Consider the following 15,580-nt stretch of genomic DNA (forward strand, 5'->3'; position numbering starts at 1 on the left):
CACTGACCAAAGGAGCTGACTGAAATGAAAGCTCCTGCTAGTATATTGAAGGAAGTTGTACTGAACTGACGTTTGGATGGACGTTTTGAAACACTGGCTTTGTGTCTTCTTGGGTAAAAACGTCCACTCTCCAGGAAAAGTGTCTCTTAGGGATTTAAAATGTGTCCACCTGACCAGTAGAGGGACTAAACGCAAGTGCCAGAAAATGACCTGTCAAATTCCTGATGAGGTGTTCATGGCATTCTGGTACCCCGTTCCACTACTGGCATCTTATCCAGGAATAGATGGATTGCTGAGTCCACTTTACCTAGTGACAACATTACACATTAGAAAAATTAATCTGTCAGAGAGGTTCTCTCATTATAGAGTGAGCCTTTCCACCTCAACTAAGAGAAAGGGCAACTCCCCTGCACAGAATCACTGATCATCTGATCGCTGACTACCAAACAATTTTATTTATTGCCTCCTATTTCTATTGGGAACTCACTACTCTATTATTTCCTCATTGTCCTTAGATCCCTTCAATTAACTTGAAACAAAAGCAAAAATTAGCAGAAGCTTAAGATTGTCTAGCTACTGTAGCTGTGTAGACCACTACAAAACCATTTCCAGCATCCTGGGAGATACTGAAAGAGCTGAAAGACTGCCCTGAATAACAATTCAATGTCCAGCAAATACCTTTTCTCAGCTGTTTACTAGTATGTCCTCAAGGCTGAAAGGACATCGCTGACCTGACAGTCATCCGAAAGCTATGTCTGCTGGAAATATTTGGTAACATAAATGTAAATTCTGAACCTCATCATGTCTGAAGTTTGATTTATTTGGATTTAGTAATAGTATATACAACCTAGGTAGATGATAAATGTAAAAGAAAAAAATTGGACTGTCCACATTTACATTAATGGAATATGGCAGAAAAATCCCTCCAATGAACAACAGACACATCATGGAATACCTTATGGTTCAACTTTTTTTTTTTTTTTTTTTGCAAGTAACTTCCACTAAATCCAGTTTTGCCTAGAACTTCTCAATTCACTACAGAATATCTATAATTTGCTGAAAGCATAGGGCAAGGAGAGTGCAGGTATTAGCAAAATGCTTGGAAGAGCCATGAATTGCCCCAAAGGCAGGAGGAGGTGTGAATGCTGGAAACTCTTTCCTTGGATGAACAAAATGCAGTTTCTGCAGAGATTTCTGAGCAAATGTTTCTCATTAAAGTTATTTTCATACAGATGCTAAAGGAGGGACATAGGTAACAACATCTCATCTGTCTTAGAGGAGAGCCCTTCACTTAATACACTATGAAGCATTTTACAATGCTATGGGTCTTTTCCTTACTACGCTAATAGCGCACAGCATGTCAGGCCATTTATATTTACATACGGTATGTGAAGCCAAGGGCAGACCAAATAAAAAACTTGATTCAGAAATCTGATGACTTCAGCAACCTGGAAAGTTTCCAGATCAAAGGAACTGCAAGATAGAGGAAGTAGCTGAAGCCTCATTTATTTCTCAAACCCCCAAAGGGTTTCTTATACTATAACCTGGATTTGCCTGCTGATGCTCTGCAGGAAACAGTTCAGCTCCACTGACTTCACCACTTCTCCACTAGATGGGATGTATTGCCGGTTAGACTGCATGGTTAGGTGACAACAGCTTGATGAAAAGAGGCAAAGTTTCCTGTACATGCTTCTCCGCAATACTTGTCTTTCTTCCTTGTTTTTAAAGGATCAGGTTAGCATTTGTCTTTCAATACAAATACTTGTAAATAAGTCTAAAAAGCATGAATAAAATATATGAATAAACCATGACAGTAGGAATGTAAGCAATATAATGCTGTTTAAGAAGAAAAACAGAGTGGTGATATGAGAGAGGAGAGGGGGGAGATAGAATGTTCTTAGCAATTCTGCATTATACTAGAACTTGTGCCTAACAAAATGAGCAGAAAATATTTCTAGAGACTGACAGTTCATGTGCAATGCTTAACACGGGTCAGAAACTGCATTTTTTGTAGGGTCAAAAATTAATGACCTTGAAGTCAAAGAATGAAGTTTTATACTTTATCTCCTCTGTTGTCATGTTTTTTTCACATTCAAGAATACAGAATGACAGTGCATAAAGCTAGATTGTTACTTGGGTATAAAATAACCCCCTCCACCACCCTAACCTTTAAAATTAAGAACACTGCTATACAAATACATATTTACCATGTAAAAATAAAATTACAATATTGTTCTAGAGGAATGCAAATTACTGATGGTTTTAGTAGTATACTTTGTTCTCCCCAAAATATTGTCCACTGGTAACTAAATTAAATTCTTAGCTAATCTTAAACAGATCCTAAACAGCTGCTCAGCTAAAAACCAAAACAAATCCAAAAAACCTTTTAGCATTGCTGACCAGTGCAGATTAGAAACAAAGTATCTAAACTAAATGAACTATAATTCACCAGTATCAACAAGAGTAATCTAATCTCCTATGATTTTACTGTTTTGGTTTAGGGTTTTTTTTTAACAGATATATTTCTGATATGTTATTCTGCATTCTTTCCTCTCTGAATTACACAAGCATGCAATAAGCAATTTGATAATTAAGTTTAACTTGGGTGATAAAAATTCCTGTAGTCTAATATTAAAGGATGATTCATTCCACTCTTAACTCTGCTGGTTAATTTATTTACTGCAAGGTTTGGGAAATTAATTCATTAAGCTACTTAATAACAAGGATGCTTTGCTTAACCATTACAGATACTTTGATCTTTACATTCTAAACTGTGTAAAGAATACCACTGATATGAAGCCAACATACAGCAACAAAACAAATAGATTTTAGATGAGTCAGTCACAACGTAGTCTGTTTTTTTCAAGATGCCCTGTCTGCTCTACTGATTGACGCCTTCTTGCTCCATTGGTATGGGACACACAGCACACATGAAAAGGTCCAGCAGGCAGAAGCTACTCAGAAAAGAGTCTGCTGGAGGTGAAGTATCAGATGAAGAAAAGTATTCAGTGAAATGGAGAGAAAACACAGGCTGGATCATTACAATTGTGTACAAGTCCAAATCCAGTCAGCAAAGAAAAAATACAGGTAAGCTGAAAGTGCATGTTCATAGAAGTAAAATTTGAAACTACTTTTGTAAAATAGAAAAAGGAATTATATTAGGCTACATCAGATAAAAACCACTAAAAAGTGTGACAGTTCCTATATGCTAGAAATACTTCAAATGCACTTGCATTCAAAATAAGATGACAAATGCTGTCAGATGGATTCTGTCTAACATGTATTCCCTCACCAGCTTCCTTAAATCTCAGCTTCAGAGGCAGGTAAGCAAACTAACGGCTATCACATACCAATAGCACAGAACAGAAAGTTAATTCATGCATTTTGCTTAATTCTCCAATTCTTATAGTTAGCTACTGCCATGCAAATTTTGCTTATAAAACCAAAAATATTTAAGAAGGAGAATCAGGAAAGTTTCTGTTTGGTTGCTTTTTATGTTTTGTTTTGTTTTTGTTTTTTTAACTTTATGGATACAAACACCTCCATATACGGGGAATTCCTTACAAGCAACCTAGCCTAGTTTTGCAAATGAACCATCCACCTAAGTTTACAGGGAGTTTCAGATCCTTTTGTCAGCAAAAACAGCAGAAATTTTCTGTCAGGATGCAAACCAGAATCCAAGTAAGTATATCAATTAACGAACAAAGTAAATCAATGAACAGGCTCATTCCCATCCCTCTTTAAAACACGCTTGTAACATTATTAGGAAAGTCTTCTTTTCCTTCCTCTTTTCTTAGTATGAAACATCTTTTTTCAGGTAGCTGAATTGCCTGAAATACAACTCTACTCCAACAAACCATATTTGCAGCCTTTTGTGACAAACTGTACCACTGTTTTATCACCATTTTGCTGTTACCACAACTTCTTCCTCCTCCTGCCGTAAGTTTAATTTGTTCTAGGCACTTGTTATTAGAAAACCAGAAGTTTCTCTCAAGTCACAAATTACAATCACATTCAAAGAACCTGGTAATGTATTTGCCAAACACTTAAGAAGTCAATCATTTGAATGCTAGTAGGATTAGGTTTTAAGTCCGCAAGTGATGGTATCAATTCTGAATCATTTAAATATTAGTTTACAAATATTGCTTATAGCTTAATAGCATCATAGATGTAACTTCACAAAGATATTGGCTCTAGACAGTAATTATATCCTCAGCCTAATGTTGCTGTTAATGGACATACACATTTCAATGATAATTGCAATGCCTGAACATGATAATGTGCCTTTATTAGCAGCTACAAAATAAAGCTCAGTTACAGCCAACTGCAGAACTGAACTATGCTAATTATTTATTTTTAAGATTGCCTGATTTGTTTTATAAAGTTCTAAAATAAAATAGAACAGCATTTTACTGAAACAAATGTTTTGATTGCAAATATGTGATTAAATAATAATTATAAATATATAAATGTTCATACAGGTTATAGTTGTGAGCCATGAGCCAAATGCTAGCAGGTTAACAAGATAAAGGCATAAGGTAACTGAACAGCAAAAACACTGCACTTAAAGTAAGGATTTAATGATATAATAAAAACTAAATAGCATAAATAAAAACCAAATAGCATTGCACAACAAGGAGGGAGACTAGGAAAATACAATGTAGAATTTAGGAAAACAAAAAACAAACCAAACCAAAAACACCCCGAGAAAACATAGAAAACATTGTATAGTCTAATAAGAAAAACTTAGCGAGTCCCACACATAACCACCAAGTAAACGAGACAGAACTGAGCATATGTTAAAAAAGAAAAGAAAAGAAAAAGGAAAAAAAAAAGAAAAAAAGAAAAGTTTACAACTCAACCTGATGAGGAAATCAACATTTATGACTCTGCAAAGTTCTTACTGTTTGTGTTTATGTCCTGATGGGTCTCCTGAAGAAAATTTACTCTTCTGCAAAGCTGTATAGAATTTCCAAATAATGGAGAAATTCAATAAAGAAGATTCTAAAAGCAGCTAAGGAATAGGCACAATATGTTATGATTTAAAGATTGCCAAGGCATTATCACTAAGACTGGTTGATTAGTCTCATGAATTAAAAGTGTCAGATTCTGGCTCAGTTTATTTATTTTATTTTATTTTTTTTAAACAGAAAAGCAGAAAATTCTGCACTAAGTAGTTCAAGAATCTGTCAAAGTAGTAAATTTCTCCAAAGGAAGTGCAATTATTTTTCTTGTGAAGCAAGATGGTTGTCAGTGCAAGCCACAAGCCAAAATTCAAACTAACTGTAAGGTTTTATATAAACAGTGACACAATTAACTTAGCTTGTTCCTTCTTTGGAGATTTAAGTAAGTTCATATTATTTCAGGAAAACTTGTTGAAAGTCCTTTCTGCTCATGGCAGGATAGGCATCATGACAGAGAACATGAAAGGAGATCTGCCTGAATCCAATTAATACACCTGAGTTAATTTTCTCTAGCTTCCAACTTATTAGAAAATGATAAATCAGTCTCCTCAAAGAGGCCACAACCAGGGTAATTCACATTCATACAAAGGAACATTCTTCCTGATGACTATAAATAAAAGAACACATTGCCAATCCTTTTGCCCAAGAAACTGATAAATTGTGAACACTGAGCTCCTGAAAGCCAAACTAGCAATTCCAAACGCACAAAAAGATCCTACACTTAAATGTCTGAGCAGATTTGATTAGTCTGGGATGTCTCCATGCAGGAAGACAGATATTTAGCTGAAGAAACATTGAAAGTTCTCATGTCATTTTTGCTCTTTAAAGCTTTGGAAATAAGATTTTTCCTTAAAGGTATCACTAAAATCACCAGATAGAAATTATTTGTCAAATAATACAATTGTATTTGTCCACTTCAACCTTATCTTTCGCCAGCATACTGATCACATTGAAAGATGAGTGTACGTAAACCTCTGAAACCTCTTTGTAGTTTGGTATGTTGAAACTACTTAAGTTCTGCACATAAGTGCAATATCTTCCTTGCTCATTTTTATAGCTAAAACTGTTTAGAAGAAAAGGTTTACAAAAAAAAAGTCACAGATAGGATTTATGAGACTGGATGTCTGTATCAGTTCTACCGATTTGAAAAAAAACCCTGCAATGCTTTGATCACCCACAACCATGACATCTACATATTTTGATTACTGTACTAGCAATCACACTCTGTTTAATTCTACAGGGGGTATCACCTGAATGTGGAGGCATTTATGACCTGCACCATGCAGTGTTTCCCTCCCGTCATTCATCTGGAAAAAAAGTATCTGTTTTGTTTCATAAATCAAGCCCAGTTCTGCTTGTGACTTTTTTTTCCTGCACGTACAAGCATGGAGGGAAGGCTATATCCTGTCGCAAAAGGTAAAAAGATTTTGCAACAGCTACTGAAGCTTCTGCTCAGTACCAGCCGGATCTGAACCCCACTGAAGTCAAACCTCACTTTCTTTTTCTACATGAACTCCAAGGAGATTGGATCCAATGTTAGAGGAGGAACATGTTGCCGCTATGGAACAGAGTAAAAAGGAGATTTGGCCCAGGGAAGTAAAAAAACCCTCTTTTTAATATAATTTCCTCCACGTTATTCCCAACTGGAAATTATTTACAAACAACCTTCTGACTACTTAATTCGTAACTTTATTTCCTATGGCCCTGACATAGGAGGACCTGGTACTTTATCAATTGTATTATCTGTATTTGTAAAGTACAGTCGATCATTGATGGTAAAGTCATTTTAAGTTTTATCTATGTAAAAAAGTACAACAAAAATATCAGTAATGGTATTTTTCTTCTGAAACAACCATTCTTTACTCTTTCTACCATATATGCCATAGAAATAAGTTGTACCCAATTCTCATTATGATGCTTCCTTAACAAACTCTAAATGTTAAACTTAAATGAGAGGCATTTCATGCAATCTGAAAAATATTCAGTTCAATTAAAAATAATTGATGCATGGTGAAATAATTCTTCCCAAAGCTGCTGTAAAATCTTCAAAAAATAAAGCTACTTAATAATTTTCATCTCCTACAGGCTAGAGAGAAGCATTATTGCATATTAAAAATTGGAGTGTGGTTTTCCCAGAGGTAAAAGAAAGTTATTAAAACAACCTATTTATTGTTGATATAACTATCCATTTGTGCTACACAAAAAGTAACAATTTCAGTACATTAAAAGAAAAGCTAATTAAGGCATAATTAGTATTTTCTATGTTTTGATAATTAAGGGTTAGTTGGCTATTTCTTTTCAAATTTCTATTTGATGTACCCCAACAATGCCATTAATGAGCAGCTAACACTATTGAATCCCTGATGGCTGAGGAGTTTAGTGACCACTACTACATTACTTTCATTTATCACTGCCTCTTTACCTATAAATTAAAGTAGCCCTGTAGCTATGTTGATCTACTTTATATCAATTTCTTCATCCATATCAGCTGAATATGTATGGCATTAACCTCATTTACTAGTTTGGAAAAGCTGAATTAAAATGAGATCTAATTTCTAGTGCACAGAACAATTTCAAAACTGCCTGCTAATTTCCACCACCTGTCAGTGTTGTGATCTTCACCTCACTGTAATGAAATAAAACAGTATATATATTTTACAGCTCAGAAAAGGATAATCATTCATAGGGGTTAAGACACCATTAATCATGAAGACACTAGGACCCAGAATCTCTGCGAGACACACACCAACACCTTTACTTGCAGAGATCCCCACTAAAGTCAATGGGACTGCTGCAGACCTCTGGGTCTTAACATGTACAGGATAAGAGTGAAAGTAGTCAAGTTCGGTAAAACTTATTTTTCTTTTTTGCTAGTTCATGCTATGGTGCATACAGGCAAGATAATCACAGAAATGTATATATATTGAAGAAATTTCAAAATAACCTAAGTCAACAGAACACTGATGGCATACATTAGAAAATAAACCTGCTTGTAAGTTCAGTGTTCAGATAACTCCTGGCTACACTCGGTTTTTGCTTGTAGCTACTGCAAATAACATATAGCAAGGGAATGATGTTTTTTTCCTTCCCTCTAAATACACAGAAGTCTAAATTCTAAATCTTTCAGATTTTTTTTTTATCATAACGCAGATCTCCCTCTTTGTCAATTCTACAATTCAGAAGTTTTAAAAATATGTACAAATGCAGTCATAAATGTTAACGCAGTGATTTCTATATGTTGACCAGACAAGCAAATCAAATGTGTACAGAGTACAGTAAAAAAAATCCTGTTTGCTTCCTCTCCCCCACCCCCTACTTTACAACCATGCTCCAACTGGTATTTGTAAAGGCTCCTTATGAAGCATTAATCTCTACTTCTACTTCCTTCTTAACTCTGACCTACCCGAAGTGAAAGACAGACCTCATTCCCCAGATTGCTCAAATGATGCACCTACAGAAGAAAACACGTTTGTCTCCCCATCTGGACATGGGGTTGTTTCCCAGAAAGGAAAGAGTCAGAATTAGAGCTCTTACTCTTCTACCCTGGCTGTGGAGCAATGCCGAAGTATGGCTTGCTGCAGTACACTGTGGCCAGCAAACTTCGCTTCTGGATGCATCTCTCAAACTACTGCCATCTGCTACAGATTAAAATGACCTCCAGACTGTGCAAAACACATTAGGGCTCCTGTTTGATTGGAAAGAGCAAACCAGGGAACTGCAAACTGCTCCATGGTGGAGCAAAAGAGTTTACCTAAATGCATTTTAATTCTGAAATTTTAAACTATTAGATAAATACCAATAAATTAATTTATTTTCCTAAAAAAGAACCCCCCCAAAGCTTGCAAGCATAACTACTCTGATTAAGATTACAGGTGGGATCTTCTCAAAATTGCTCTACTTATAAAAGCTGAGAACTCCAGAAGTAACCTGTAACGGGGTTCTGTTAAAGACCCACAGCTCCGTCTGAAACCCTTGCTAGGACTAAGTTGCTTTCACCGTGCTGTCCTCATCTGACATGGGAACAGGTGCCAGTTCTGACCTCTCTGTTTCAGGAACAGCAGTTCGAAGCCGAGGGAGAACTGCAGTTAAATAGCGCCACACGCTGTACAAAGCAAACATGACAGGCGCGAAATGAAGGAAGACGAAGCCTTACGTCTACGATCGAACGCAAACAAAAAATGGAGTGTAAAACCGACATGATGGGCAGTTCTATATGCTAACTGTAAACTCTATTAACACCTGAACATTTCTAATGTAATTTCTTTCTCACGTGTAAAGCCACTGAAATAGTCTACCAAATAGTTCTATTTTCAACCACAAAATACTTTGGTTACCAACTAAAACCACTCTCCCCAAAACTGAAGATGCAAAGGAACTGACAACTAAATCTGTATGGGTACACTTTTCAAGAGTACACTGCTAGAATAACTCTGTAAAGAAAACTCTAAAGGAAAGTCTTTAATCAAATCATCTTTTTATAACCTTATTAATAAGCTGTAAAGACATGAAAAAACTGAACAGCGCACGCTGTTAAGAGTCACGATTCCCATTAGCAGGATTTCCAGTTATGCAGACCCATTACAGTTGTTTCAAATTACAGTTGCAATTCTAAGCAAACTTTGTAAATTTTAGTAATTTAAGTTATATTTCCTTTCATACATTCATCAGCAAAATCTATCCAACAAGTTATAGCTTGATTAACTCATGGCAACCTCACACTACCAATGAGAGATCCAGAGACCCAAAGATGGAGTGTGGAACAGATGGTGTTTGAAGCACTCTCCGCAAGGTCAGGTTAGGAGCCCCTCCTGTTGCTTTCTTCTCCAAGGACCAATCCAATGCGCTTGGAAGCAGGAACAGATCCTTGATAACAGGTCTTGCCTTTGAATACTTATTTTGCATGAATTAGTGACCCAAGTACCAAAAAGGTTGGACTATATTTATACCTGTGTTAAATACATACTGCAATGTCACAGCTAGCAAATATGGTGCAACCTCAAGGGGCAGACCTCAAGCTCTGGTTTCCTGGCCACAGCAAGGTAAGTCCTTGCATTTAACTCATGAAGCACCTGCTAGTTACCAAGTGACAATTTACTTTCTGTTCCAAACTGCATTAGAAAGGAAGCTAAAATACATTCTTAGCTCCCCCAACTTATTTTTTGCACTTGCCACAGGAAGTTATGCGATTTAGAAGAGATATCAACAGATAATCTCTCTAAATTGAAGGCTATATAGTGAAAACCTCTCAAAAGGCCTATTTAGGATAAATCTAGCCTCTTAGATCAAATCTACATTTGGAAAGAATCTCAAGCTCATTTTTGAGATGGAAAAGGAGGCAGTCTTCTCTGTCACCTATCCATGTTCAAAGATACTGTAATTTCTGTCATTCTTCCTACCACAAAATCTTTTCCCTTTCATGTAGGGAGTGAAGAGTTACTTGAAATGTGTCAGGCTAAAATAAAATCCTGAAATAACAGAAAAAATCCTCAGCAGTGGTTGATCAACATAACGCACAGTACAAATAGGAAGAGTTATTTCCCCTCTAAGCATGCTTTTCATCGGCTAAGCCATAGCAAACAGTCATGACCATTCATAATAGCTTTATTACAGAAACATAAGACTAGAAAGTAGACCAAAAGGAATTCTGGTTTATTCTGTACTTTAAAGAAGAATTAATTAAGTATACCTAGACCGAAACCAAAAGACCTCATAACATCTTAGGTCGCCTGCACCAGTGCCCCTTTATTGGTATAGTTAAAAAGCTTTTCCTAAGTCTTCTTTGATCCAAATTAAGCTAATTACGTCCAGTTGTTTTCAGTGTTCTCCAAGGGGAAGACAGATTATTAGCTTCTCTAAAACAGCCCTTTACATCTTTGATTTTTTTTCCTACCCCAGTACTCCCTTTGCTAGACTAAACCAAAGTAGTATCTTCTACATCTTATTTGTGTTGCCCAACACTCCCATTTGTCTATACTTCTCTCCAAGGTGTGGCGCCCAGAATTATTATTTTATTACATATTCCAGCTGAAGCTCCATCAGAATCAAACAGAATAAGAACCTCCAGTGCCTGACATAACATTCCTACTGTTACATCCAGAAAGACATTAGCCCTTTTTTGGGGGTGCAAGACCAAACACCATTGAGTTATTCTGCTTGTGATCCACTAATCTCTATAGCATTCTCTGAAAGAATGCTGCCTAGTCAGAGATTTCCCATCTGCATTTGTGAGTCTGAATTTTCCTTCCTAAGCATAGTGTTTTGCCAGCATTTTCAACTTTCAGGCTATTTCTCCAGCTTATTGAGATCTTTCTGAATTCCAATCCTGTCCACTGTGATTATATTTCCGCCCAGCTTAGTGTCGTTTGCAAACTTAACATATGAACAATTGTACAGTTATTTAAGAATATTGCAAAGGAAAGGAGTCCTTCAAAATAATAAAGCATATGTTCTCTAATAAATAACAGATGTTTGATGTCAGGAACCAGATTTCAGTGCAATATTACACTGCTTACAGTAGTGGCTAACAGTGGCACACATGATTCAAAAAACACCACTGGAGTAATGTTAGAGCTACTGTTATTCTACTAGGAAACTACAATTACAGTTAAACACAGCACAGTGCTTTTCCAGACACCTTATTTTCTCCTATTCTACTTGCATCTATGTCAGCAATATGCCACAAAAAGATCACTCTATGAAGGATGTTATATCAGTGTTGGAACAAAATATATATTGACTGACAGACAAACAGATATCAATAATGCTGTACAACACCAGAGAATCCAGTTCAGTTTCAAACAGAAATATATATGCTCATGCACAGGTCTATCTTATTAAAAAAAACAGTATAATTGGTGTATTATTTTTGTATTGGAAATATTGTGGCACTACAAGTGTATTACAGTATCATGGAAGAGATCGCCAAGGTTTTTCTATTTTTCCTTAGAAAGCAAACCCCAGCGGACTGTTTAATAAGAATGCATTCATTTACCTAGTTGATTTTCCTTCTATAATGAGTTCGCTGTTAAAATATGCACGTATTTAAGAATACAAGTTAATTAACAAACAAAATTTCTATATCTATATACAAGATTTATTCTACAATTACATTAGACTATTCAGCCCTCTCTAACCATTGTCTGTTTTACTGTTTGGAAACACATGATCAAATGGAACAATACTCCTAAAAATGATTTCAATATGGCTGAAGCATGCAGAATTTCCATTATCCATTTTGTAAATAAAACAACGTGAGCACTCCTGATTATTTATATAAATGTGTATTAACATAGTCATTTGATATATGTCTGTTTTTTCTGTTTCCAAGTGTGAGCCTTTTTATTGCGTATTTGTAGATACCTGCCAGCAACACACAGCATCGTAGGATTTACAACTGTGAGGGTAGAATGCCATCTGCTGCTACACTTACTGCTACAGCAGGATTAAACAGAAGAAGAATCATACAAGTGCTGCCTTCTGTTTTTCTCTTAACTGTAAAATGTATACAAACCTCACTCATTTTTGTTTCTGTTTGTTTGTTTTTTAATAAAAACTGTAAAACAACTGGGAGCCCAGAAGCCTTTACGCCAAGCTTTTGTTACAAGATCAGGTAAAATACCTGCCAAAGGCATACGATTTCTAGATTTGTATTACCAGCAGGCATATTAAGGACTGGTCCCCACGTACATTAAGATATACTCTCTGTAACGGGAAGATCTAAGAGAAACCCAAAGAATTCTCACTCTTTGCCAGCTTTTGACACAGATGTAATGTGATACGATCCACAGGATTCTATTAATGTAAATGAGAGGCTGTCGTATCAGAGCTACTAAAACAAAAAACAACAAAAAAAAGGAAAAAGGAAATATAATTTGATTGCAAACCAAATTATTTTGGTAGGCATTTTAATCAAACCATAAAAAAAAGCACAATATTAAAATGTATTTGCAATCGACTATGGACTATCAGTTCTTGCTAGACTGTGGCTAAAATTTGGAAATGCCCCTAGTACTGTTACATACCAATAAAGCCTTGCAAAATTTCCACAACAGTTTTCCCAAGTCTGGTCACATATAGGACATATGTCATAACAAAAGACAGAATACAGGATACGATACCTTACCAGTCTGATTCATGTACACTTATCTGGAAAAAAACAAATTTTCTTGAATTTATCCTATAGTTTCCTCCTATTTCCTGTAAGTAAAAAAGTTGCACTTTCTTTTCAAAAAAAGAAATGGAAACATTTGCCAGCATTTTACTCAATAATTAACCATTTAATCTTCCACATACAATGCAATTGTGGAGGCAGTCTTAAGCTTATTCAAAACACATTGCTGAGCCAGATAAATTTACATGTATTGAACTCTAGTGTGGCTAGCAAAAACTCAAGTTCTGCTTTTTTTTTCTTTTTTCTATTGACAAGGGAGCTCTAGGTGATTAAGTATAAATAATGCACTACTGCTTTTGCACACCACTTCACCCACACACAAATGCTTCTTCCAACCTTCCCTAATGACAGGCACCGTAAGCTGGGCTATACGACCTCCTACAGCCATCTGTTGCAGTATGCTGTACACTACAGGGCTTCTCCGCGCAGTTCCAGCCCAGTCAGTCAGAGCATAAAAAGGTAAAATCACCCCCCCCCCCTCCAAAACTGGTGAAAATCTCACAGAAAGACAAAGTCTTCTGGGAATTACAGATCAGAGTAACAACTACTGTGCAGCCATGTTGCCTTTGAACTGCCAGAAAGTTGTAATAGAGGAGTTTTGCTACTGAAAATACCAGGAGCAGATTTTTACTCTTTACCTTCTGTTACTTAATATTAGAGCAGTGCACCATATTTAAAAGTAACAAATCAGCTTTGACAACTGGAAAGAACACATTGTTTTCTTTCATGAAAAAGTAATTCAGTATAGTGTAAAACTTTATTTTTAATATTAAGTGAGGAAGCATTCAATAAAGTTAAAGTACAGTTCAGACCTGAAGGGATAAAAGAATTCTTGAGATCGGGACCATTCACCAGAAAGCATGGACAGAGTACCACAGAAGCAACCCCCAAATCTCAGTCACTGTCACAATTCTTGCTAAAGATTTGCTTGGGGCTCCTACAGAATTCTTTCAGTCTTTCTCAAGATCAATTGATCTCATCTTACTGACATTCTCTTTATAACATCTATACTATGACTGTCCCCTACAGTTAAGGTGAATTAACTGCTGCGTCTTCAAAAATGCATCTTACTTTTCCCTCTTCCCTATTTAAAATGCAGAAAAGCCAAGTAATGTGAGAAATACAGTGGAAACCACATAAATGAGTAACTGTCAAAAGAACAGAACTATTAAAAGAATAAATCTTGTGTACCCAGCTGTGAAATATAACACAATATAGCAGAACCCAGCTAAATGTTTGAAATAAAAAATTGAAATGCAAAGTAACCTAAAACTGTTTAATGAACATAGCAGTTAAAATATTAACTCTTTCCATGCCAAAACTCAAAATACACGTCATAGCAAATTTTCTCAGATGTACAATATATTTATAAGTCAGATATCTGTTTAGTCAGCCACAAGCTAAGCTCAACAGCTTATATACATAAGATATATTAGTAAGTCATTTTCTAAACAGGCTTTTCTATTTTAATTTCATACTTTACAGCAAATATTTACCTTTGAGGTGCGCTGAAGCTGGTCCCCCACATATGTTTTACGGAACTGATCCAAGAACCACAGAATTGCCAGTTCTACTTTTTCATTACTAGACTGTGGTAACTGGGCATCCATCAAAGATATCAGCTGAAAAACTCTTAATGACAAAAAAGGAAAAAAAAAACCACTTTCTCAGGAAGAACTCTCAAATTAAATGATGTTGTCACAGCTAATTTCTTTAGGAATCCATCAGCCATCTTTTGTTTGCCTAAGTATTTGCAATGGTTTTGTTTTGTTTAGATGCTAATTATGCTAATTGACCACTATCAAACATAAACATCAACATAATGCTTTTCTAATTACTTTGTCACTTGAAATTCTCTCAGATACATATTTTACACTGCAGTGAGTTTGTAAAATATTTTCTTTCTTAGACCACCAATTCCATGATGAAAGAAAACTAAGAAGCAGAGGACTCAAACTACAAATGCAAGATAAGAGCTGTTCAAGTTCCCTGAAAATTCCAATTACTGTACTTAGAAATAAATTTGTAAATGCTGTGTCTCACTTCTTCCCACTTCTTCCTCCCTATCGACATCTGAACAAACATTTTGATTCTAGTTTAAATCCTTAGTTGGAACATATCTCCTGAACCTGTTCTGATTTCAAAGAAACAGCTTCAGCTTATACCAGCAAAGAGTATTTAGTCTTTTTAAAAAACAATAATATTCCTTTGTTTCATTTTCCAACTTCTTTTGCTATTGATTCCTTGAACTCCTAATTTCCTAACAAATTTAAAATTTATTCTCGCCTTTTCTGAATACTGAAATATGTAGTAACTGGATTAGAAGTCAGCAGCTACTTCATCTGTAAGCCTGTATATTAAAACCTCTCACTTTTAATAAAAACATAGTGGAAGACTGCTAACACCACACAGCCCCAGGGTAGATTAGGAAGGCAAGAAACAGAGG

At 35.7% G+C, this 15,580-nt stretch overlaps 1 protein-coding gene across 1 annotated transcript in view; it reads right to left on the reverse strand.

The window, feature by feature from the left end:
- The window catches only part of RANBP17 (RAN binding protein 17), a 164,836-nt gene that overhangs the window by 125,344 nt on the left and 23,912 nt on the right, over positions 1-15,580 (reverse strand). The window contains exon 13 of the mRNA XM_026061315.1: positions 14,631-14,766. Within this exon, the coding sequence (XP_025917100.1) occupies positions 14,631-14,766 (136 nt within the window). The remainder of the gene's footprint in view (positions 1-14,630; positions 14,767-15,580) is intronic.

Source organism: Apteryx rowi, unplaced genomic scaffold (genome assembly GCF_003343035.1).
Source record: "Apteryx rowi isolate R43461 unplaced genomic scaffold, aptRow1 scaffold_18, whole genome shotgun sequence".
NCBI classification, from domain to species: domain Eukaryota; kingdom Metazoa; phylum Chordata; class Aves; order Apterygiformes; family Apterygidae; genus Apteryx; species Apteryx rowi.